The following is a 24,950-nucleotide window of genomic DNA, read 5'->3' on the forward strand; positions in this document are numbered from 1 at the left end:
TTCTTTGAAATTGTTGTTGTTGTTGCGGGGTTTAACACCATTTTTCAGCACATGATAGGCTATGCATGGCAGCCAGTATTAATGGTTGAGGAAGAACCCGGGAAGAACCACCAACCCACGAGAAGCTACTGGCAAGCTTTCTCACATAACCACATTGGCCGAATCCTAGACTTGAACCCATGCCAACAGAGGTGAGGTGGCAGTGATCCATAATGGAGAGCACTTTAGACCACTTGGCCACTTGGGGCCCTGTTCTTTTGAATAATTATTACAACTCTTTGGTCTTAAATAAGTAATAGAACAGAATGAAAAGCAACAAGCTTTGTAAAATTCAACAAATAATTTATTTCCCTTGAATACAAAGTAATATTGTAAACTGAACTTTCTGAATTGAATTATATTCCAAATAAGCATAGCATTCCAAACACAAGTCCTAATGAATAAAGTTCTGAATAAACTATAGTCATATTCTAAATAATTTCCAATACTGAAGGTGTTGATGTGCCTGTAGTGGCTGGTAGTCTCTAATGTACCAATGACCTGAATTGTAATGAGTCTTTTGTTCAATCACATTAATATAATCCAAGGTTCTCTTGTATAAATTCACTAATATTACAAGTTATGCATCATTTCAAGAATATTAACGAGCACATTGTATTTCCTGAGAAGAATAATTTTAATTAAAAAAAATATGCGTGCAAGTCTCTTGTGCTGATATAATTCCTCTATATGTGTAATTCCTTTACAAATAGGTACATACTGGTTTTCGTAGTGTCTGGGCACCAAATTTAATGTGTTTGTACGTGGGGTCTCAGGGCTTTTTTCTCTACAAGTATTGCTTCCTAAAGGATATTGTTGCACCTACTGTGTAAGTCTTGATAATGTTGCCTCATTTTCCTTATACGCGAAGGTTTTTTGTGTGTAATATAGACACTCTGGTTCATTTTGTATTTCTTCCATTCTGGTCGGACAAGTACAGTTTAGTGCTCAATACATTGTCAATTCAGTCACCTCCTGCGCATGCATATTTCTGTATGCGAGCCTTGAGTCATGTTTATATGCATAAACTTAATCATGTTTAACGAGCACGTAGTCACTTACATGTGTAGCCTATGCGAATTCACGAGTTAGGTTCGGACCACATTATTTACATTTGTGTATTTCTTTATGCTCTGAAGAACTCCTTATATGATTTCTTTTACCATGATGTTTTTAGCCTTGGTACACCATGCTTCAATGATTCTATATGTACAGGCTGTATTTGACCTTACCTAAAAGTAAGCATTGTAATTGAAATTGTTTGCTATCACTTTTTCCAGGTAACCATCATTTGGCATAGCTATGCGCCCACATAATATTCAAACATCACATGTGTAGGCACATAGTTTATAAGCAGATGGTATTGTCATTAGATTTTACCTGTATGATTCCTTGCCATATTAGACCAATTTCTGGGTCACACTTTTAACGATTTAGCTCTGCATGGACATTGCATTCTAAGACAGGTGTAGGGCTACAGCTTTATCTGTTTTCCTCTATTTTGTCTTACAGATTTGAACTACGTGCAAGGCGCAAACAACGTACAGCTCAGACTGAAGACTTCACCAGTCTGCATGCTGAAATTTTCCTTCGTGTGAAGCCTTATGGGAACAAGGGAGATACTTCAACTTACCCTTTTGCCATGAAACACTGGACAATGACGAAACACTGGAACTCCCCCTACCTTTCCTCTTGAGGTCCGACTTGATTCCTCCTACAGAATGGGACAGAGCTAACAAACAGCCAAGTTCCTTCTCATTTCCTCCTGCAGAATGGGACAGAGCTAACAAACAGCCAAGTTCCTTCTCATTTCCTCTTGCAGAATGGGACAGAGCTAACAAACAGCCAAGTTCCTTCTCATTTCTTCCTACAGAATGGGACAGAGCTAACAAACAGCCAAGTTCCTTCTCATTCAGCAGACATATGGACAGGTTACATAGATCAAATATACCATAACCTGTCACACACTGACCAGCCCAGGACATATACTAGGATAAATGAAGGGCCAAACATCAATAAACAGGCTAAATCAATAATAGCCTGGGCTTCAGTACATCGAACCTGACTTTTGCTGACATGTGCAGGGACCAGTCTAACTTATACCACCCTGTGATACTCATTTCGGCATGATGCCACAAGTAGATCCTCATACTTCACAGTTTCTGTACACTCGGAAAAGAGCCTATTTACTCAGCTACTGTCTTAAGTCATGGTTTCTAATTCAGGGTGTTCTATGAGTTTAATGAGTGACAGACCTCATCCCTCTTCACCGGGTAAGTCTCATGCATTACAGAGTACTGTATCCTCACAGAGGACTGTATCCTCACACCACACAACCAAGATGATGTTGCTCGTTCTACCAGTACCGTCATCTATTCTACAAGATCACTGGAAGATTCTATCTTCTGAACCTCAGTTAAGGATGTCCCTGCATCCCAGCTTTGTTTTCCAAATCCATCAACAATATGCACCATTGCTTCAGCATGTGTTGATCTTAAGCGAAAGGAAGGTTCTGATGTTAGTTACGTTCAGAGTCTGGAAGAGTTACATACTTTCTGGCCTGCCTTCAGCATCAGTTCATTGGTTCTAACATTTGCACTCCCACCAGCTTTTCATTCAAAACCCCAACACTGACAGTGACATAGCCACACTCCATACATATGGATAAGATGGCCTTTGTTGATGCTGCCCAGTTGTGAGCAGTATTGATACCATGGCTTTGTTGTTGGATTTTTGTTCTCTCGGGCTTAGCTTATCTTCTCCCACTCAAATATACCTCAGGGCATGCATGGATTCAGTCTCAAGCTAAGAGCACAGCCTTTATCCTCGACCTTTTGTTTAATGACCTGATGGATGAAATACACTAATAGGCCATCAAGGAGACACATTTCCCTCACTTTGGCAACCACAGCTTTGATGCAGGGATAGTACGGGGGAATCAACAAATGGACCCAAAAGCCACTCATTGGACATGAACCTCTGAAAGCTGTCCAATCGAAGCTCCAACAATTTCATATCATGTGAATATAGCACCTGGAGGGTTCTATCATTCAGTCCACATCTTTTTCTTGGTCTCAAAAGCAAATGTCTATGTCTAGTCATTGGCTTTAGCACATTCAGTCCATTTATCCACTTCCCTTGGTTCCCACTGAAAATACCACATACACTTTAAACGATATCCATGAGGAAAACTTTACCATCACTGTGGGTTAAGACAGCACATACCTTCATGTCTTTACTCATAGAGTTCCCAGAATGTTCCTGCAATCTACCTACAACATTGTCTATCAATTCAGGTCACACCAATTGAAACTCAACATTGGCCCCGGAATCTTCCCTCATCTGACAAATCAAGTAATGGCACAGTTTTCTGCACCACTGGAGTCCTCATGTTTGCCCACTGGACCATCCTCTCCAAATCTGCACCCAATTGAGACACCATTGGTGGAATTGGGAGCAACCGAACTTGGCTCATGGTCAGTATGCAGCTACTCATCCACCCACTTGAGATTACAGACTGTACTGATGCTAGTATGAAAGGCTGGGGAGCCCGCCCACTGCCGTCATTTAGGACACCAGCGATGCATGCTTTCCCCAGGAATGACATCTTCATCTCAATAATTTTGGAGAGGATGGCCATTGTGAAAGCCTTTCATTGGGGGCAAGAATATTTAGATGGCAAGGGAGTTCTTATTCTGTCTGACAACTCTACAGTGGTGACTTATCTCAACAATAAGGATTGTCTCAAATCCTACAATGGTGATTTATCTTCAACAGCAAGGAGGACCTCGGTCCCCAGACCTCTACATCATGGTGTGGGACTTATCTCAAACAACAAGGAATATCTCAATCCTAAAATGGTGATTGATCTTCAGCAACAAGGAGGACCTCGTAACCCCAAGATTTTGCATCATGGTGTGGGACTTATCGCAAACAACAAGGAGGAACTCAATCCTACAATGGTGATATATCTTCAACAAGGAGGACCCTAGTCCCCAGGCCTTGTGTCATGGTGTGGGACTGTTTGAAGTGGTAATGTCATCAACAGCCATACAGGTTCACCATATCCTGGGACTCCTCTATGTACTTATTAACCCTTTGTCATGGAACATTCGACTAGTACAGAATGAATGGTCTCTCCATCCCTTGGTTCTCATTCAGATCTGTACCCAATGGGACCAACCGTTGGTGGGACTGTCTGTGACAATTGGGAATGCTAAAACCCCATCTATTGTCTCCCTTGTCCCAGACCCAACTGCTTGGGCAGTGGATGCCCTATTGTTGGAATGGACCAACCTGAACTCATACACCAACACCTCTGATTCCAAAGTTATACAGAAAGCAAGGGAATAAGCCTGTAGCCTCATCCCCATTGCACCACACCATTGGGAGGAGTTATAGATTAGCTACCTCATCAATCTTGCATCGGAGGTCCTGAGGACGTAGGGTTTTCCTTCATCCACTCATATAACCATGACGGCAGTTGTTCATCCTTGTCTGGAGCCCTGAACCTGCATGTATGGATCATCTCAAACAGGCCCTCAGAATTAAACATTTTTGCAACCAGTCATGTAGAGAATTGCTCTGGTGTGAATGCCCTCCACCTTGAAAGCATATGAAGTTAGTGGGAGTTTCACCCAGTGGTGCACAAATGAACATAACTTACCTGTAGGACCTATATCCGCAGCTCAACAGGTCTCCCATGTCAATCAACAGCTTCCAAAGATGTGGCTTCATGACTCCTGCTAAATCTGCAGGGGGGGTAATTGTTTTCACTTTTGAAGCTGTGCCCTGACAGATGGAGTCTCCTCCAGTCGAGTTACCTAGAAGCTGTCTCAGTACTTAAGGGGACTGTAGATGGTATCTCCGGGGTAAGGGGATGTACATCCCTCCACCTCTTATATATTCTCCTAAGGTATTATGATTGGGTAAATTATTATTAGAAGAAACCAATTTTTCCAAGTAAAATATGTTTCTTTGAAAATATTTAACCAGTCAAAATACACATACACCCTCCCAGCCTTTCCACAATTAACATCTATAGGGATTGTGCACTCCATTCCAGTAATAACTCGGATATTCTTACACTGTGCCGCCAAGTCTTATAAGTAAGGGGAGATTACTCCGCCTGACCGCCAAATAGCTTAAGGGGGCAGGGTCCAGTTTTTATGTACAAATTTAATGCCGCAATCAGCAACCTAGTATAAAAAATCATAAAAAATCAAATACACAAGTGAGGTCAAAAAGGTCCATATTTTTAGATACCTATATTAAAACAAAGCATAAGAATAGTATTCACTTGACCAGAGAAGTCAATGGCAGTTCATAGCAGAAGAGGTTTATGCACCCCAACCCCTATTTTATACCTGCATTTTTCACATCCAAATGCCATTTTTGACAGCATGTAGTGCTCACAGTGCAAATGCAAGCCCTTTCCCTGGACGAAAATTTTGAAAAACATTGTCTACTAAATAGTTTGATGCAATTCAGAATAGTTGTCATCCTAGCCGTTTTTGAGATACTCGGCTTGCCTTGAACCCATGTGTCTACTGCTATGGGAGGCTAGCTCTTCTTCCTAGCCAACTATTGGTATTTCACTATCATCATACTGCAGAGCAGCTATGGAAGGTGTACATGCCTGACATCAATTTCAAGAACAACACAAGCCCAAAACACCTAGTTCACAAATATATCCATATCTATAAACAGTAAACAATAATAGCTGAAAAAGTCACACCATAGCCTGAAGTTAAGAAATTTGCCAGGGGCCAATATACGAAACTGGACCCTGCCACCTTAAGGATTCGGCTCAAAATGGTTTATGTCAAAAGTTGTGTACATATCACATATTTAGACATTATCTAGTACAATGGTATAAAGGAAAACCTTTTGTGCAAGAAACTAAAAATGGTATTATGCTTTTAAAAAAGTTACCTTTTGCGGCAAAAAGCACTGCATTATTTACATTGTGAATTATGACTGACTGCATTTCTTGAAAGATTTCAAATTGTTTGCAACCTACAATGCTCTTGGTCTTTGTTTACCACCATAGCATTAGTACAAAATCAAAATTCCTTTACAGTGTTTCATGAATGTCAAGAAGAGATCTGGAAGTTATAAATTTTAGGAGGGAATAACAGAAATGCTATGTTAGGTGTCAGTGACAGAAGTGAAAAGTTTCTCTAAACTCTTCTAGCAAACTTAAAGAAATCACACATTTAAATAAATCATGTGCTTTAGAAGTACTCTTAGACTGATATAAAAGTGGTTCCTAACTTTTCATTATCATTCCGGAGATGCTAATAGCAACATCAGTGTTGTGTCAGTGCATATTGTGGGGGTGGGGTAATCGCAGCACAAGTCTAGCTAGTCTGGAAAAGTCAAAGTTTAATCAAGTAACATTAGACAATGCTGGAATACTGATATACTGATGTGTAGGACCCTAAAACTTACAAAGAGTGACATATCAAATAAATTCATTGATACATAGCCAATGAAATTGACCATACATATACAAATTACTCAATACAGTTTAACAGAGAAATTTCTTCTCAGACACCAATTTACTTACAACTGACTTTAATGTTTTCTGGACTTTCCAAAATCATAGTAAATAAAAAGATAAGGTATAGAACAAATATTTATAGTGGAAAATCCAGTTAAAGGTAAAAAGCATATCACCGGCTTGACTTTTGATAAGCACGTACCATAAAACAACTCCTGCAGAAGCTAAGTCTGTCCATCAAAGTCACTCTCTTGTGCACTTAGATCAGAATGAGTATCTGGATGAGATTGAAGCTATTGTTTCTTTCAGCATGACTAACCGATTAATCCTAATCTCTTACTATGCAAACTGACACCTGCAAAAAGAAAAGAAACAAGTGATATTGATGTACTTTTAACATTCAGTGAAAACAAGACTTTCAGAGGAGAAACTGTATGTGCATGAAGCTGCCAATTAATAGTGTGTGTAAATGCTTAAAACATTAATAGTGTGTGTAAATGATTAAAAAGATTAATAGTGTGTGTAAATGATTAAAACATTAATAGTGTGTGTAAATGATTAAAACATTAATAGTGTGTGTAAATGATTAAAACATTAATAGTGTGTATAAATGATTAAGACAATAATAGTGTGTGTAAATAATTAAAAACATTAACAGTGTGTATAAATGATTAAAACATTAACAGTGTGTGTAAATGATTAAACATTAATAGTGTGTCTAAATGATTAAAACATTAATGATGTGTGTACATGATTAAAACAACAATAGTGTGTGTAAATGATTAAAACAATAATAGTGTGTGTAAATGATTATAACATTAACAGTTTGTGTAAATGATTAAAACAATAATAGTGTGTGTAAATGATTAAAACATTAACAGTTTGTGTAAATGATTAAAACGGTAATAGTGTTTGTAAATGGTTAAAACATTAACAGTTTGTGTAAATGATTAAAACATTAATAGTGTGTATAAATGATTAAAACATTAACAGTTTGTGTAAATGATTAAAAACATTAATAGTGTGTGTAAATGATTAAAACATTAATAGTGTGTGTAAATGATTAAAACATTAACAGTTTGTGTAAATGATTAAAACATTAATAGTGTGTGTAAATGATTAAAACATTAACAGTTTGTGTAAATGATTAAAACATTAATAGTGTGTGTAAATGATTAAAACATTAATAGTGTGTATAAATGATTAAAAACATTAACAGTGTGTGTAAATGATTAAAAACATTAACAGTGTGTGTAAATGATTAAAACATTAACAGTTTGTGTAAATGATTAAAACATTAATAGTGTGTATAAATGATTAAAACATTAATAGTGTGTGTAAATGACTAAAACATTAACAGTTTGTGTGAATGATTAAAACATTAATAGTGTGTGTAAATGATTAAACCATTAATGATGTGTGTAAATGATTAAAACATTAATAGTGTGTGTAAATGATTGAAACATTAATAGTGTGTATAAATGATTAAAACATTAATTGTGTGTGTAAATGATTAAAAACATTAACAGAGTGTGTAAATGATTAAAACATTAACATTTTGTGTAAATGATTAAAACATTAATAGTGTGTGTAAATGATTAAAACATTAATAGTGTGTATAAATGATTAAAACATTAATAGTGTGTGTAAATGATTAAAAACATTAATAGTGTGTGTAAATGATTAAAACATTAATAGTGTGTCAAAATGATTAAAACATTAATAGTGTGTGTAATTGATTAAAAACATTAGTAGTGTTTATAAATGATTAATACATTAACAGTGTGTGTAAATGATTAAAACATTAATAGTGTGTATAAATGATTAAAACATTAATAGTGTGTGTAAATGATTAAAACATTAACAGTTTGTGTAAATGATTAAAACATTAATAGTGTGTGTAAATGATTAAAACATTAACAGTTTGTGTAAATGATTAAAACATTAATAGTGTGTGTAAATGATTAAAACATTAATAGTGTGTATAAATGATTAAAACATTAATAGTGTGTGTAAATGATTAAAAACATTAACAGTGTGTGTAAATGATTAAAACATTAACATTTTGTGTAAATGATTAAAACATTAATAATGTGTGGAAATGATTAAAACATTAATAGTGTGTGTAAATGATTAAAAACATTAATTGTGTGTGTAAATGATTAAAACATTAACAGTTTGTGTAAAAAAACATTAACAGTTTGTGTAAATGATTAAAACATTAAGAGTTTGTGTAAATGATTAAAACGTTAATAGTGTGTATAAATTATTAAAACAATAATAGTGTGTGTAAATGATTAAAACAATAATAGTGTGTGTAAATGATTAAAACATTAATAGTGTGTATAAATGATTAAAACATTAATAGTGTGTATAAATGATTAAAAACATTAACAGTGTGCATAAATGATTAAAACATTAACATTTTGTGTAAATGATTAAAACATTAATAGTGTGTGTAAATGATTAAAACATTAATAGTGTGTGTAAATGATTAAAAACATTAACAGTGTGTGTAAATGATTTAAACATTAACATTTTGTGTAATTGATTAAAACATTAATAGTGTGTATAAATGATTAAAACAATAATAGTGTGTGTAAATGATTAAAAACATTAACAGTGTGTGTAAATGATTAAAACATTGTGTGTATAAATGATTAAAAACATTAACAGTGTGTGTAAATGATTAAAACAATAATAGTGTGTGTAAATGATTAAAAACATTAACAGTTTGTGTAAATGATTAAAATATTAACAGTATGTGTAAATGATTAAAACATTAACAGTTTGTGTAAATGATTAAAACATTAATAGTGTGTACATGATTAAAAACATCAATAGTGGTCAGCTTGAAGAAATATTTGTACATGATCTGCATTAGAATATTCTACATATAGTTTGAAATTAAGATTGTAGTGGTGCACATTTATTGAATAATATTTTATTAGAAAAATTGAAAATTTTACCATTATCAGGTTCTTATTAACCAATGATGCGATAAATTGAAGATTTTTAGCCAGCATTTTCAAAAGAACTTTGCAAAAATAAATAAGCATAATGTTTATTTGCATGTAAGCTTCTTACTCACCTGTTCAAGTGTACATAATCTAGAACCTTTGCTGATTACAAGGGGGATGAGAGGGTCTCTTGTGTTCTTTATAGGCTCCAGCTATATATGTGCTTACCATAATACTATGGTCCTAGGGGATGTTCAAACTTAGATGAGGTACATAAGGATCTGAGGTCAGTGAAAAATTGGTAGGGAGTAACATGGGTTGAACTCAAATCCATATTTCACTGAGCATCGCCAAATCAGTTGATGAAGTGGAAATCAATTATATGCATTTTTAAAGGTGACTTGTTAGTCCACAAAGTGATTCAGGTTACACTGTGAGTTTGAACCCTGTTACTCCAGACGACACTTATAAAACATCACATTGTATGAAAGAAAGAAATATCATTCCTTTGTAATACCATGTAATTCTTTATTACCTAATATAGGCCTTACAGTTTATACATATTGGGGTCTCAATCTATTATATAATCCCTTCCACAAAATTAAGCCAATTCTTGCTCATATAGACCAATAAATTTGCAAGATTATCAGCATTAGCTTTCCAGAGAATAGGATGAATTGATTTTCATCATTTAGATGATGTCACTGTTCTCATTGTACAAATAATACAGAAAGTACCAGCTAAAATAGGTCTACTATGAGGAATGGCATTTCATGATATACATGCACCAGATGTCATTGTTCTCATTCTATATGCTGATAAAAGTGATATGCATGTACAATATTAAGGAAGAAACTATTTGAATAGTTCCAAGATGAATTTATTTGCTTTCTTTATGTTATATTGACAGATGTAATCTGTATGATAACTTGTAACAAAGCAGTGTATAATATGTTGCAGAAAACACTCCAACAAAGTTTTAAAAGAATAAATAATCACCATTTCCATAATATAAATTTCGTTGAGCCTCAGTTCTCCTCTAGTTTTCCAGTAACAATTTGATACAAATGTAGGGCATTTCTAACCATACCTTGAATCCTGACATGATCCTTTTTACTTTTATTTAAAAAAATGTAAATACAAGATTTCAGGAGCAGAGTACTCTCTTTCTCTCTCTCATGTTTGATGTCACTTTGCATACCAGCTTTATCTGAAAACTCACTGTCAAACATTCTTTCCAAAATATTGTTTTCCACATGAACTAGCTCTTAATTTCGTGGCCATGAAATGCACATAAACTGTTCATCATTACTTACAGTACTCTCCCATGATCCCCAGTATGACTGCATTTCTTAAAATTACAAACATGACATTTTTGAATAATTTAAGATTTATAGCAATAAATCATTCCCAATATTTTATAAATGGACTAATATTGAATTTTTGAAGTTGTAAAAGTAGTGCCTTTGCATGGTGTGTGATATGGAGACTTCATGTGTACAATATGGAATCACAGATTGAACATCTGTATAGCTTGCCAGATCTGCCATGTAAGATTAAATGGGTTTGTAATACCATTAATTCGTTGTGGGATTACTGACATTCATGCTGGTCAATATTACACATGAAGAGGTGAATAGTGAACTTACAGGATTTGATAATTAGATAATTTGTATTCAAATGGCCTCAGTTCTAAATCATTATATAAAATTGTATAAAATTCTCTTAAATTAATTAATACAGTATAACTGTATATTATATGTATAGCTGTTTATGTTGTAATGTAACTAATTGAGTTTTCAATTGAGATTTATATACATGCATATTTCTGATTCTGACTTATATAACAGAATATATTATGATTTTGAATTACAATTATCAGTCACATAAACGACACAAATTGTCTACATATATTAATGCCATCTGTTTTTTTAATTTTGTGCCAGAAAAACTAGTTGCACAAACTTATAGTTGTTTGTGTTGTATTTTTGATTGTGGTTTTTGCTAAATGAAAGAATATTTTGCATCAGAAATTAAAGCTTCATTTGTTCCAGAAATTTCCTGTCTTTTATTTTAGTGCAAAGATAAGTCCTAGGAAGGAAATACTTCACAACATTGATCCACTGTTTGAGAGGTCAGGAAAGCCTGTATATAATGGGACATTTGACACAAGTGTCAGGGCTGCTCTTCGTGTTGAAGACTGGAAAATCATCACTGGAAATCCAGGTAAGGTCTTATCAGAAAGCAGCTGACTACGTCCCTGGTATGTCTGCTGCATATATGTGCCTGTGTGCTAGGTTTGAAAATATGTAGCAAATTTACTAGCTTGGGAAAAATTCAGTTGAAATTTATCTGATCAAAATATTGTTTGGTCTTTCCATAAACCTGAAAGGTACCTGGATAGTGTTTGATGCAGTGATTTGCATCAAATAAATGTAAATGTTTGTCAGAACTGATGGTGCCTTCCTTACCAAAAGTGTTATAGCATCTTGTATGAGAGACTTGTCTTTCCTAGAAATAGTTGGATATAGTGGATATGCACAGCCAGATGTTACCATTTGGTCAAATGGAATGGCCAAGTGGTATTCCAGTTACACATATACTATTAATGTAATGTACTGTTTCAATGATATGTGTGTGATATAGATCAGTTGAATTCATGTACAATTCCATGATGTTTCTACTTAATGGTAATATAGATCAGTTGAATACATGTACAATTCCATGTTGTTTCTACCTAATGGTAACAGAATATTGGAGATCAATTGAATGCATGTACAATTCCATGTTGCTTCTACCCAGTGGTAATAAATATCATTTGAATACATGTACAATTCTGTGTTGTTTCTACCCAATGGTAATAAGAGATCAGTTGAAGGCATGTACAATTCTGTGTTGTTTCTACCCAATGGTAATAAGAGATCAGTTGAATATACGTACAATTCTGTGTTCTTTCTACCCAGTGGTAATAAGAGATCAGTTGAATGCATATACAATTCTGTGTTGTTTCTACCCAATGGTAATAAGAGATCAGTTGAATGCATGTACAATTCTGTGTTGTTTCTACCCAATGGTAATAGTGATCAGTTGAATGCATGAACAGTTCTGTGTTGTTTTTCCCAGTGTGATAGGCAAGTAACCACGACATCAGACAAGTGATAGGCTAATAACCAAGACATCAGACAAGCAATAGGCTAATAAACAGGACATGACAAGTGATAGGCTACTAACCAGGGCACCAGAGAAGTGATAGGCTAATAACCAAGACATCATACAAGTAATAGGCTAATGATCAGAATATCAGACAAGCAATAGACTAATAACAAGGACATGACAAGTGATAGGCTAATAACCACAACATCAGACAAGTGATAGGCTGCTAACCATGACATCAGAAAATGTATAAACTACTAACCAGGACATCAGAAAATGTATAAACTACTAACCAGGGCACCAGAGAAGTAATAGGCTAATAACCAAGACATCATACAAGCAATAGGCTAATGACCAGAACATCAGACAAACAATGGGCTACTAACCAGGGCAGCAGACAAGTGATAGGCTAATACCCATGACATCAGACATGTGATAGGCTAAAAACCACAACATCAAACAAGTGATAGACTACTAACCATGACATCAGAAAATGTATAAACTACTAACCAGGGCATCAGACAAGTGATAGGCTGCTAACCAGGGCAGCAGACAAGTGATAGGCTAATAACCAGGACATCATACATCAAGCAATTGTTAAAAAGCCAGAACATCAGACAAGCAATAGACTAATAACCAGGACATGACAAGTGATAGGCTAATAACCAAAACATCATACAAGCAATAGACTAATAACCAGGACATCAGACAAGCAATAGACTAATAACCAGGACATGACAAGTGATAGGCTAATAACCAAAACATCGTACAAGCAATAGACTAATAACCAGGACATCAGACAAGCAATAGGCTAATAACCAAGACATCATACAAGCAATAGGCCAATGACCAGAACATCAGACAAACAATGGGCTACTAACCAGGGCAGCAGACAAGTGATAGGCTAATAACCATGACATCAAACAAGTGATGGGCTAAGAACCACAACATCAGACAAGTGATAGGCTAAAAACCAGGACATCAGACAAGTGATAGGCTAAAAACCATGACATCAAACAAGTGATAGACTACTAACTATGACATCAGAAAATGTATAAACTACTAACCAGGGCATCAGAGAAGTGATAGGCTGCTAACCAAGGCATCAGACAAGTGATAGGTTAATAACCATGACATCAGACAAGTGATAGGCTAATAACCAGGACATCAGACAAGTGATAGGCTAAAAACCATGACATCAAACAAGTGATAGACTACTAACCATGACATCAGAAAATGTATAAACTACTAACCAGGGCATCAGACAAGTGATAGGCTGCTAACTAGGGCAACAGACAAGTGATAGGCTAATAAACAGGACATCATATGTCAAGCAATTGTCTAATAGCTAGAACATCAGACAAGCAATAGACTAATAACCAGGACATCAGACAAGTAATAGGCTAATAACCAAGGCATCAGACAAGCAATAGGCCAATGACCAGAACATCAGACAAACAATGGGCTAAAAACCAGGACAGGACAAGTGATAGGCTAATAACCATGATATCAGACAAGTGATAGCCTAATAACCACAATATCAGACAAGTGATAGGCTAATAACCAGGACATGACAAGTGATAGGCTAATGACCAAAACATTGTACAAGCAATTGTCTAATAACCAGGACATCAGACAAGCAATAGACTGATAACCAGGACATGACAAGTGATAGGCTAATAACCAGGACATCAGACAAGCAATAGACTAATAACCAGGACATCAGACAAGTAATAGGCTAATAACCAAGACATCATACAAGCAATAGGCCAATGACCAGAACATCAGACAAACAATGGGCTACTAACCAGGGCAGCAGACAAGTGATAGTCTAATAACCATGACATCAGACAAGTGATAGGCTAAGAACCACAACATCAGACAAGTGATAGGCTAATAACCAGGACATCAGACAAGTGATAGGCTAAAAACCATGACATCAAACAAGTGATAGACTACTAACCATGACATCAGAAAATGTATAAACTACTAACCAGGACATCAGACAAGTGATAGGCTGCTAACCAGGGCAGCAGTTAAGTGATAGGCTGATAACCAGGACATCATACGTCAAGCAATTGTCTAATAGCCAGAACATCAGACAAGCAATAGACTAATAACCAGGACGTGACAAGTGGTAGGCTAATAACCAAAACATCGTACAAGCAACAGCCTAATAACCAGGACATCAGACAAGTAATAGGCTAATAACCAAGACATCAGACAAGCAATAGGCCAATGACCAGAACATCAGACAAACAATGGGCTAAAAACCAGGACAGGACAAGTGATAGGCTAATAACCATGATGTCAGACAAGTGATAGGCTAATAACCACAACATCAAACAAGTGATAGGCTAATAACCAGGACATCATACATGCAATTGTCTAATAACTAGGACATCAGACAAGCAATAGACTAATAACCAGGACATCAGACAAGCAATAAGCTAATAACCAAGACATCATACAAGCAATAGGCCAATGACCAGAACATCAGACAAACAATGGGTTAATAACCAGGGCAGCAGACAAGTGATAGGCTAATAACCATGACATCAGACAAGTGATAGGCTAAGAACCACGACATCAGACAAGTGATAGGCTACTAACAACGACATCAGAAAATGTATAAACTACTAACCAGGGCATCAGACAAGTGATAGGCTAATAACCATGACATCAGACAAGTGATAGGCTAATAACCACAACATCAGACAAGTGATAGGCTAATAACCAGGACATCATACAAGCAATAGACTAATAACCAGGACATGACAAGTGATAGGCTAATAACCAAAACATCATACAAGCAGTAGGCTAATAACCAGGACATCAGACAAGCAATAGGCTAATAACCAAGACATCAGACAAGCAATAGGCTGATAACCAGTACAAACAGCATCCATTAGAGTATGCTATTTGTACTGATTATTTCCATTAGAATATGCTATTTTGGTACTGGTTATTTGCATTAGAATATGCTTTTGGTACTGGTTATTTCCATTAGAGTATTCTATTTATACTGGTTATTTCCATTAGAATATGATATTGGTACTGGTTACTTCCATTAGAATACGCTATTGGTACTGGTTATTTCCATTAGAATATGCTGTTAGTACTGGTTATTTCCATTAGAATATGCTGTTAGTACTGGTTATTTCCATTAGAATATGCTATTTGTACTGATTTTTTCCATTATAATAGGCTGTGAGCACAATGTTATTTCCAATAGAATATGCTATTTGTACTGGTTATTTCCATTAGAATATGCTATTAGGACTGGTTATTTTGATTAGAATATGTTATCTGTACTGGTTATTTGTTAGAATGTTTTTGGTACTGGTTATTTCCATTAGAATATGCTATTATTACTGGTCATTTCCATTAGAGTATGTTGTTGGTACTGGTTATTTCCATTAGAATATGCTATTAGTACTGGTCACTTCCATTAGAATATGCTATTAGTACTGGTCATTTCCATTAGAATATGCTAATAGTGTTGGTTATTTCCATTAGAATATGCTATTACTGGTCATTTCCATTAGAATATGCTAATAGTACTGGTTATTTCCATTAGAATATGCTATTGGTGCTGGTTATTTCCATTAGAATATGCTATTGGTGCTAGTTATTTCCATCAGAATATGCTATTTGTACTGATTATTTCTGTCAGAATATGCTATGTTTGTTCTGATTTCCATTAGAATATGCTGTTAGTATTGGTTATTTCCATTAGAATATGCTATTTGTACAGTTTATTTAAGTTAGCATATGCTATTTGTTGTACCCAGTCTGGTTGTTTCCATTAGAATATGCTATTAGCATTAGTTATTTACTTACGATTATTTAATGGATTTGGAGTGGATATGTAAATTTTGGAGTGGATATGTAAATTTTGATGTTATGGTAGATATAATTAGATTGTTGAGAAATGCTAGGGGTTTATATTTCATCTAATTTTGCATTAATTTGAATCCTCAGTTGAATTTTATTCTGAATGATGGGGGCATCTGCAAATCTATTTTGACTTTGTAATAACATTTGACTATTTATGAGTTGAATGATATTACTTATAGAAAAAAGTACCTATTTTTAAATAAATATATTTGCACAGCGCAATTTAATTTATGCTTTGAAATTTTGTTAAACTTCTGAATGATCAGAAGTACCATGAAGAATTGCTTAGCACTCTGGAGTGCATAATGAAAGTTTGCGACTGTGAATGTAAGACATTTTACATTGATAGTTATCATGGTTCACCCATAAAATCCATCTGGGTCTATGTCTTACTTGGTAGTTTTTATTCCTTTCACTAATCTCAAACCGAACCTTTTACTTGTTACACAGATAATAATCTTTTACTTGTATTAATGGCTCCATGTCTACGATTCTCTTTTTTCATTTTGAGAGAGATTGACTTCCAATAATGTTTACACTTACACGTTTTGGACATGCTTGTTACAATGTGGATTTGTTGCATACTATAATATACTTAATGTGTTATAGTACCAATTACATGGATCGAGTAAATTTACCATGGTCACAATACACTGATTTCCTATTCTTTGCTATCAGCAGACCTTGAGCCATTTCCTACCATTTCTTTTCTTTTCCATTTTAATATTCTTTAGTTATTTATTATTTTTCTACTTGATGTTGTCTTGTATAATGGAGAGAAATAAATTGAAGTTGGTTCAATTATTTTCTACTTGCCATTAATTTTGTGTTGCATAACGAAAAGAACTTAAAAGTTCAGAGATCTCGTGTTGCATAATGGAGAAACATGTATATTATTATAAATTTGTTTCCTTTTGTAAATATATTAATTTCATGGCAAAACAATGTCTAAAAGGACAAAATAATCATGTGCATGTAGGAAATTTCACATATGCCACTTACAAGTATTCTTTTTAGCATGATTTTGACCATTGATGTAAATGTGTGAAAAATGTATTTGACTTGCATTGCAAAACTGTATACATCACATGTAGCATTGTATTTTGACTTGTAACACAAAACGCTGTATGCATCACATGTAGCTACTAGCATTGTCAACGAAATACGGAAATTCATTTTGGCAGGCCAAGAAGACTGCAACTAATTGATGTGAGAAAAGGGTGGTGGAGTAGCAGACAAAAATTACAAATATCTGATTTGCAGACATCATAGTGATATGACTGGTTTCACAACTTCTACTGGATTTGGGGAGGGAAAATTTCCATTTGAAGCTGCTTCCCAAAAGATGGTGTCTTCTCCAGTCAGGCTATCTAGAAGCTTTCTCACATACCTTAGGGGACAGGAGATGGCATCTCTGGGATAAGAGAATGTATCTCCCAACACCTCTTACCTATATCCTCTTTAGGTATTATGATTGGGTACTGTATTCAAAGAACAAACTAATTTTGTCTAGTAAAGTATGTTTCTTTGCAAATACTTGTCCAATTGTAACCCACGTACGCCCTCCCAGCCTCCCTGCAGTTACATCAATATAGAAAGCATGCCTTCTGCTCCAGTAGTAACTGAGATATTCATGGGATTTGGTGCTAATCCCAGTGCCAAGGAGAAATCTGCCCGAATGACACCTAGGTGGGCAGATAACTTTAAACTTTTCAGCTTAAAGTCTTTAACCCGAGAGGACTAGATTTGCAAGGTAATAGTGATTCTCCTAAGCTATTATAATTGGGTAAGTATTCATGAAGAAACGTACTTTACTAGAAAAAATTAGTTTTCATAAATAATCACACTTAGTATTTATACAGATTCTTTTAGATTGTATTGATGTTTTTCATACAACATTAAAAAACTCCAGTTTGATTTGATAATGTTTTTTCTTGCAGGTAATAGCAGTTGGATACCACCACCTGATGCCAACTTTGCACTGTTCAAATCCAATCGTTCAGTTAATTTTATGCAAACAAAAAATTTGTGGTTATTTAACATAGCCAAGGACCCTTATGAAGAAACAGATCTCACTGATGCATATCCTAGCAAAGTGAAAGAGATGTTAGACAGGTTATCATATTATCAGTCCACAGCTGTGCCTTGCCACTACCCCAAATCTGACCCCCGAGCTGACCCAAAATTACATGGAGGATTTTGGGGGCCATGGGAGTGACAAATGCAACAAAGAATAGATTTATTTTGTTGTTTTAGTCATTTACAGTGTTCTGGCATCTTAACTGTTATAATTCCTTTAGTCTGTTTTTATATTTTATATAGGGCTCCAAGTGGGTTAGTGGTATAAGGGTCTTGCATTTACAAATCACATTTTTCACTTTTGTCCATGTGTGTTCAAGTTGTGGCTTGACCAGTATGGGTATGTGTAGAAATAGTTTTTCATGGGTCAGTGGTTCTTCCTCCACCAAATATACTGGTCACTATGTATAGTCTGTCATGTGCTAAAAATGTTAATCCCCATAATTCAGAATGTATATTTTACACAATATGAAGTTTTCTTTAATTCATTTTATGTGGACAGATGAAGTACAATTTTAAGAAGTTTGATAGGATGAAAAAGTTATTAGTAAAGATAAATGATCTCACCGTAGGTTTTGGAAAGGACTTTATCTAAAATATTACTGTAAATCTACGTGAAGCTACTCATTTGTGCATTTTTATGACTAAACTATTTAGCAGCTTTGCAATTTATTGGCTATTATGAGACCAAATATTTAAGGAGGAAACTCCTTCTTTATGTGAAAAATAGGAAGGGGATGACGTTTAAATGTATGGGTATTTATCTGAGGAAACAAAGGTATGTGTTGCAAATATTATATGCAAGTGTTTAGTTTTGGTGCTGTTTGATTTATAAGTTATTGCAGTCACACGTTTCATGAACAGATCGTAAAAATTGTGCAGATTTTGTATTACACATGTGCCTAATTTCAGTCAGATTTGTTAATATTTAATTTTGAAGACAGATTCTCCTTGATATTTTCCCCAAGTATAATCAGCTCACAGATAAATGAATGCTGTTTTACAATAGCTGAAATATCTATAGTATATGCTTACTTATTAGTTGCAAACAACATGGACTCCAATCTACTGTCAGATAATGTGCATGGAAATTAGGGTCTGTGTTATTTGTTCCACTGATTAACCCTAATAAACTGCATAGACCAAGATCTGCCAGCAAATTATGCAGTGGCTGATCTTGGTCTGTACATTTTACAGTTGGACTGGAATTGCAGTCAAGTATATAAGTAAAGCTGTACTGATGTAACTTTTTGCCAATTATGCCGATACCACGTATAGCCGATTATTAAAATTGCCGATTATGAGCATGGCCGATTAATCGGTTCAGCTTTGTATATAAGGTATTTTGCATTTAAACTTTGTATGAAATTTATGGAAGTACATCAGACTATTATGCTCTGAATAGATATGACTAAATTAATCTCATGACTATACGTGAAGGTATGCAGAACGCCAAAAGGTAAAGTTGCAAGTTACCCTTCAAGGTTAACTCCATCCACTTCAGATCTGAAAAGTTAAAACTTCCCATAAAGTTTACTTAAGGCAGATGGAGTGAGGCGTACTCTGTGGTTGGCTTTTCTGTTGTGTTTATTAAGAGATCTAGTCAGTTTGTTAGTTATGTGCATCTTTGGTGAAGATTTTTAATGACTTTTTTTGTTTCTTTGCATACGTTATGTCTAAGATCTAAATTATTCCTTTCACAGTATCAAAAAGTTTAATAGTATGATTAATTACTATATACAGATCAAGTACCTGCATAAAAAACAACCACATTAGGGCATACATCTAATATGCAATACTTGTTTTAGCTCTAGATCTGTACAATTTATTTTCACAGATAATAAAGATATTTAACTCCTGAAGCTCTTTTCTTCTTATATTACCTTTTGGTAAAACAGTGAAATCCATAGTTGCTTGGCCATTTAAAAAGTAATGCTTTGCCAAGTTTACATACAAAATAATTTTTGAGGATTTTCATGGCTTTGTGGTGTCTAAATAATGATTGTAGACCCTGGAAAATTGACTATAACACAAATTCTGATGTAAAACAGTTGTGGAATGACTTCTGAACTTTCACAACTGCTTCACTGATTTCTCCTGAATGCTACCAATTTTATTGCCAAAAGGAAAATAGAGTTTGATTAGTTAATCTGGAGAAATTTGTATTCTAGTGAAAAAACTGTCTCATCATTTTTCTTTAATGAATAAAGACATTATTTGTTCATTTAAAATATGTCCAATTACTGCACTTTGTTGTCAGCTTGTTTTTGTTTATCTTAAAGACTTACTTACAGCTCTTACATTAGGTTGATAATTGTTAATATAAGAAGATGCCAACATTGTTTCCCAGTGATTATCTTAGTGCAATGTGTCTAATAGTTGGCTAATCCAGGACAAACAGCGGTACACAAATGTTCAATCAGCCTTCACTCATGTGAACCAAAATGTTGCTGACCTGTTTATTACCTGAACAGAAAAATTGCTAGAGTAACTGCAAATCAATAAAATTAATCTTGTAACTGAAATCTAACAGAAAAACTCTAAATGTTTCAAATTCACTTAATGAACATAACACATATACAAACTGAAACATAATTGTGCTACATCTTCCATTCAGTGATTCCCAGTAGTACTCACCATCCATATTTGTCAGTTTTCATTTTTATAATTAGCATAAATCAGCAACCATTACACATAACTGGATGAAATTTAGTTGATAAATTGCCTACCACAAACAGAGCATATGAAGGATTTTATTATTTCAGTTCCAACTTTGATGGAGTTATTACCCTCTATGCATCAATGTTTCATCTCCACTACGGCAGTGTAACCTGAACAGCCCAGTAACCATTCAATACATTTTTTTATGTAATTAGGTGTTTAGAGACCTAGATGTACTTGTGTGCGAGTCAATGTCATTTTGTACAGAATTATGACCCCTGACAATTAACATGTTCACATTGGCTGTTGCACATAACTAGCATAGTTTTTATTTTATTTGCTAATATTTCCTTAATCATTAATGGATTTTCTTTATACTTTGGATGAATCATGAAGCTTAGATAATTCACAAGTGCCTATTTGACCATGAGGTGAGGTCAAGGTCACAGTCCTAAAAACTATTGTATTAAGTTTTGGTAAAGATTTTTTTTAAAATTTGCTTACATTTCCATACCCCTTGATGGACTTCATGTTGTTTGAAATCTCATCAGAAATAGTCAACAAAGTCTTGACAGGTTTAGCCTATCAAATGCAACATCATATTAATATGTGTAAATTTTGTTCATAACTGTACTTGTCTGAGACCCAAAATAATTTAAGTCTATTTAGATAAATAATCTCTAGGGTGGTAACAAATTCAGCCAATCAGATACAATTACTGCAATAACATTTGTGGTTCTCAGGTGAGAGTATCTCCAAATCAGATCAAATCTGTCATGAGACATGATTTTATTGAATGATGTGACAAATATATGCTTATTTTGTCGCCAATAATTATGTCTTGATGGAAGACGAATTATTCCCATGGCAAAACATAAGCCTATAAATGCCTTCATTGTGGGAATATCGACTGGTGTCCATCTTGGTGACTTTGGTTGGGAGGGGGGATTTTTTCTACGCTCCTGTTCAGCATAACGATTTGTTTCATCAACAAGTTTTGTCCATAATAATTCATCCCAAAGTAACTCAAAATAATGTTGTGCATCTGCTTCATCTGGATGTTGAACAGTTGCTCCTTCTAACAATTTTAATCTTGGCTGTAACCGAATCGAAAAATCATCCTGGACCCATTCCTCTTGAAAGCCTTCAAAGTCAGCTTCATTCTCTGAATCGCTATCAAAAAGTGCATGAAGCCATGCATCATCTTTTTCATCAACTTTATTCAATTGTAACCCATCATTTAAGTCAATATCATTATCAGAATCATCAAAATCCTCAACTTCAATGTTGCTACCCTCGCTATCAACATCCATGTAAATTTACATCAGAGTTGTCGTCCATCATTTTATCGATCGGTTTTCAAGTCAACAGTGTCTTTTCCAACGTTTTTTTAAAAATTTCACTGCGCATGCTTGCTTTAACCATTTCCTGTGTAGGTGAAGAAGTACACAAATATTTGTGATGTATAACACGTGTTTCTAGAGATGCTACACACATACGTAGTAGAGTACGACCGTAGTCTTATTCAGGACAAAATGGGATACAACTGCAGGCGTATTCAGGATAAAATGGGTTAATAATAAACACCCATAACAATTCTGCAATTTTCAACATAATTTAATAAGAACATGGTCTTGTCAAAGCATTGGCTACAATTCATGCATAGTATTATACAGAAGTTATCAACGTTTCTTTCATACAATGCATACAATTTTCATATCAGGCAGTACATGTGAACAATTCCTACACCTGCTCCATAATTCTGGAAATCTCACACTGACCTTAACCTTTAACCTTAACACTGAAAGGATTCTTCTGACCCAATGTGTAAATTTGTAGCTTCTGATGGTGGAAAAATAGTCATTGTGCAGAAACCATTTTTTCCTTTTAGTCACAGTGACCTTAATCTTCAACTTCAAAATTGATAAGATTCTTCCTTACCTTAACTACAAGCCATCCTCATAGTTCGGCAGCGCGAGTGACTGTACAGAAAATTAGTGACAGATGGACAAAGGATAAAATCATAAAATAATACCTCTTTTAGTCACATTAACCTTTACCATTGACCTTAAAACTGACAGGTTTCATCATGCCACCATTGTAAGCCATCCGCAAAGTCTGTTATTTCTTGATCATGTGAAGAAACCAGTCGCAGTGATCTTAATCTGATAACCCAAAATTTATAGGATTCTTCCTTATCTCACTTGCAAGCCATCACACTTTGGTAACTGTAGATGGTCAACTCAAGTGTCTGTGCAGTATCAAAATTAGTAATAGATAGACAGAGGATAACACAAGATAGTATGCACCACCATATGACAGGTGTATAAAAATGTGAAAGCTAGTAAGAGACCCTACATTTCATCTGAGATTTTTATCTGTATGCGCTGTTTTTAATGGTGTCACCTCATCTTCTGAAAATTCTTAAAGGGTGCAACTCGGCAGCAGTCAATCTGTCTAGTCAGGAAATTGGCCTATTAAAATACTGCATCTGATGTTACATTTGTCTTTATGGCATCAGGTCAGGTAGCTATCACTGGCATGAAGTACTGTAGGGAGACATCTTCATGCTGGAGATAAAAATGGACCACTCTTTTATGAACAATGTCTGAAAGGAAATAAAGCATTAACTGAAAGATATATATTTACACAATAATTTTAGGTATTATGAAAATTTCATCTCATATGTAAACATAGTCTTTCAATAGCATTTTTGGATGAACATTTAAGGACTCTTACTCAACTGAAAATAGATGTGTATATAGCCTGTGGCTGAAACACCTCACCATGAGTTTGAAGAATTTGACGTTACTGGGTACTAAAATTCTGATTATGTGCAGTGGGAATAGATTTTGGTTGCTGGCTGATATTGTGGTGTTGGGAAAAAACTTGAGTTGCTCAACTTGTTTGTATCTCTCCTCTTTGTCTTTGTGTTTTATATGACAAGTACTATTTACATGTATAACTTGACATAATAGTGCTTTATATGACATGCACTATTTACATGCATAATTTTATATAATAGTACTTTAGTGGTATCAAAGTGTTTGTTTTGCCTCTTTTTTGTCCCCTCTGGGTCCCTGACCACGGTTCTCGTCTCTACCCTTCCATGACATACTTAGTCCATATGTGACCATTGCATGTTTAGCGATTTTAATTTTGCACGCATGTGATCCAGCCTCAGGTGGATTTTACTGCTCTAAAAAGTTTCCAAGAAAGGGCAAAACCCAGCTTTTGATACTACTTGGATTTGGTTCCATATAGTGTTACTTTGCTTTGTCATAAATGTGACTGAATATGGTACCAATCAATACTGATCAGGCAACTTACAATGCCAGCTGCTGTTTCAATCGATAACCAGTCTTCTGCATGAAGATTCTTTTTATTTGGCTTTTACCTTTTATGAATCCAAGCTGTTTCTTGTTTGTGCTCATGACTCTGCAATTTTCCATTTCTGCCATTAGTCTCAAACTCAGCACCACTGATTATTTTACCTTCGATTACCAATGAGTACAATTTACTGCTCATATTAAGACTCCACCGTGCAGCTGCATGCAATTCAGAATAGACACGTACTTGTGAATGCAGCTGCATCAAAATTAATACCAAATGGTGCACCTACAATAGTTGTTGTGGCCATGATTTCAGTCACA

At 34.9% G+C, this 24,950-nt stretch overlaps 2 protein-coding genes across 2 annotated transcripts in view; one reads left to right on the forward strand and one right to left on the reverse strand.

The window, feature by feature from the left end:
- The window catches only part of LOC149778421 (arylsulfatase J-like), a 44,825-nt gene extending 24,327 nt beyond the window's left edge, over positions 1 to 20,498 (forward strand). Inside the window, exons 7-8 of the mRNA XM_089939245.1 lie at positions 11,582 to 11,730; positions 18,498 to 20,498. Of these exons, the coding sequence (XP_089795371.1) occupies positions 11,582 to 11,730; positions 18,498 to 18,775 (427 nt within the window). The 3' untranslated portion in view covers positions 18,776 to 20,498. The remainder of the gene's footprint in view (positions 1 to 11,581; positions 11,731 to 18,497) is intronic.
- Positions 20,499 to 22,893: 2,395 nt separating this feature from the next.
- LOC149778422 (checkpoint protein HUS1-like) overlaps positions 22,894 to 24,950 on the reverse strand; it is a 54,244-nt gene continuing 52,187 nt past the window's right edge. Inside the window, exon 8 of the mRNA XM_089939246.1 lies at positions 22,894 to 23,905. Coding sequence (XP_089795372.1) covers positions 23,820 to 23,905 — 86 coding nt within the window. The 3' untranslated portion in view covers positions 22,894 to 23,819. The remainder of the gene's footprint in view (positions 23,906 to 24,950) is intronic.

The sequence above is a fragment of the Sinohyriopsis cumingii genome, chromosome 17 (genome assembly GCF_028554795.1).
Source record: "Sinohyriopsis cumingii isolate HCF-2022 chromosome 17, ASM2855479v2, whole genome shotgun sequence".
NCBI lineage: Eukaryota > Metazoa > Mollusca > Bivalvia > Unionida > Unionidae > Sinohyriopsis > Sinohyriopsis cumingii.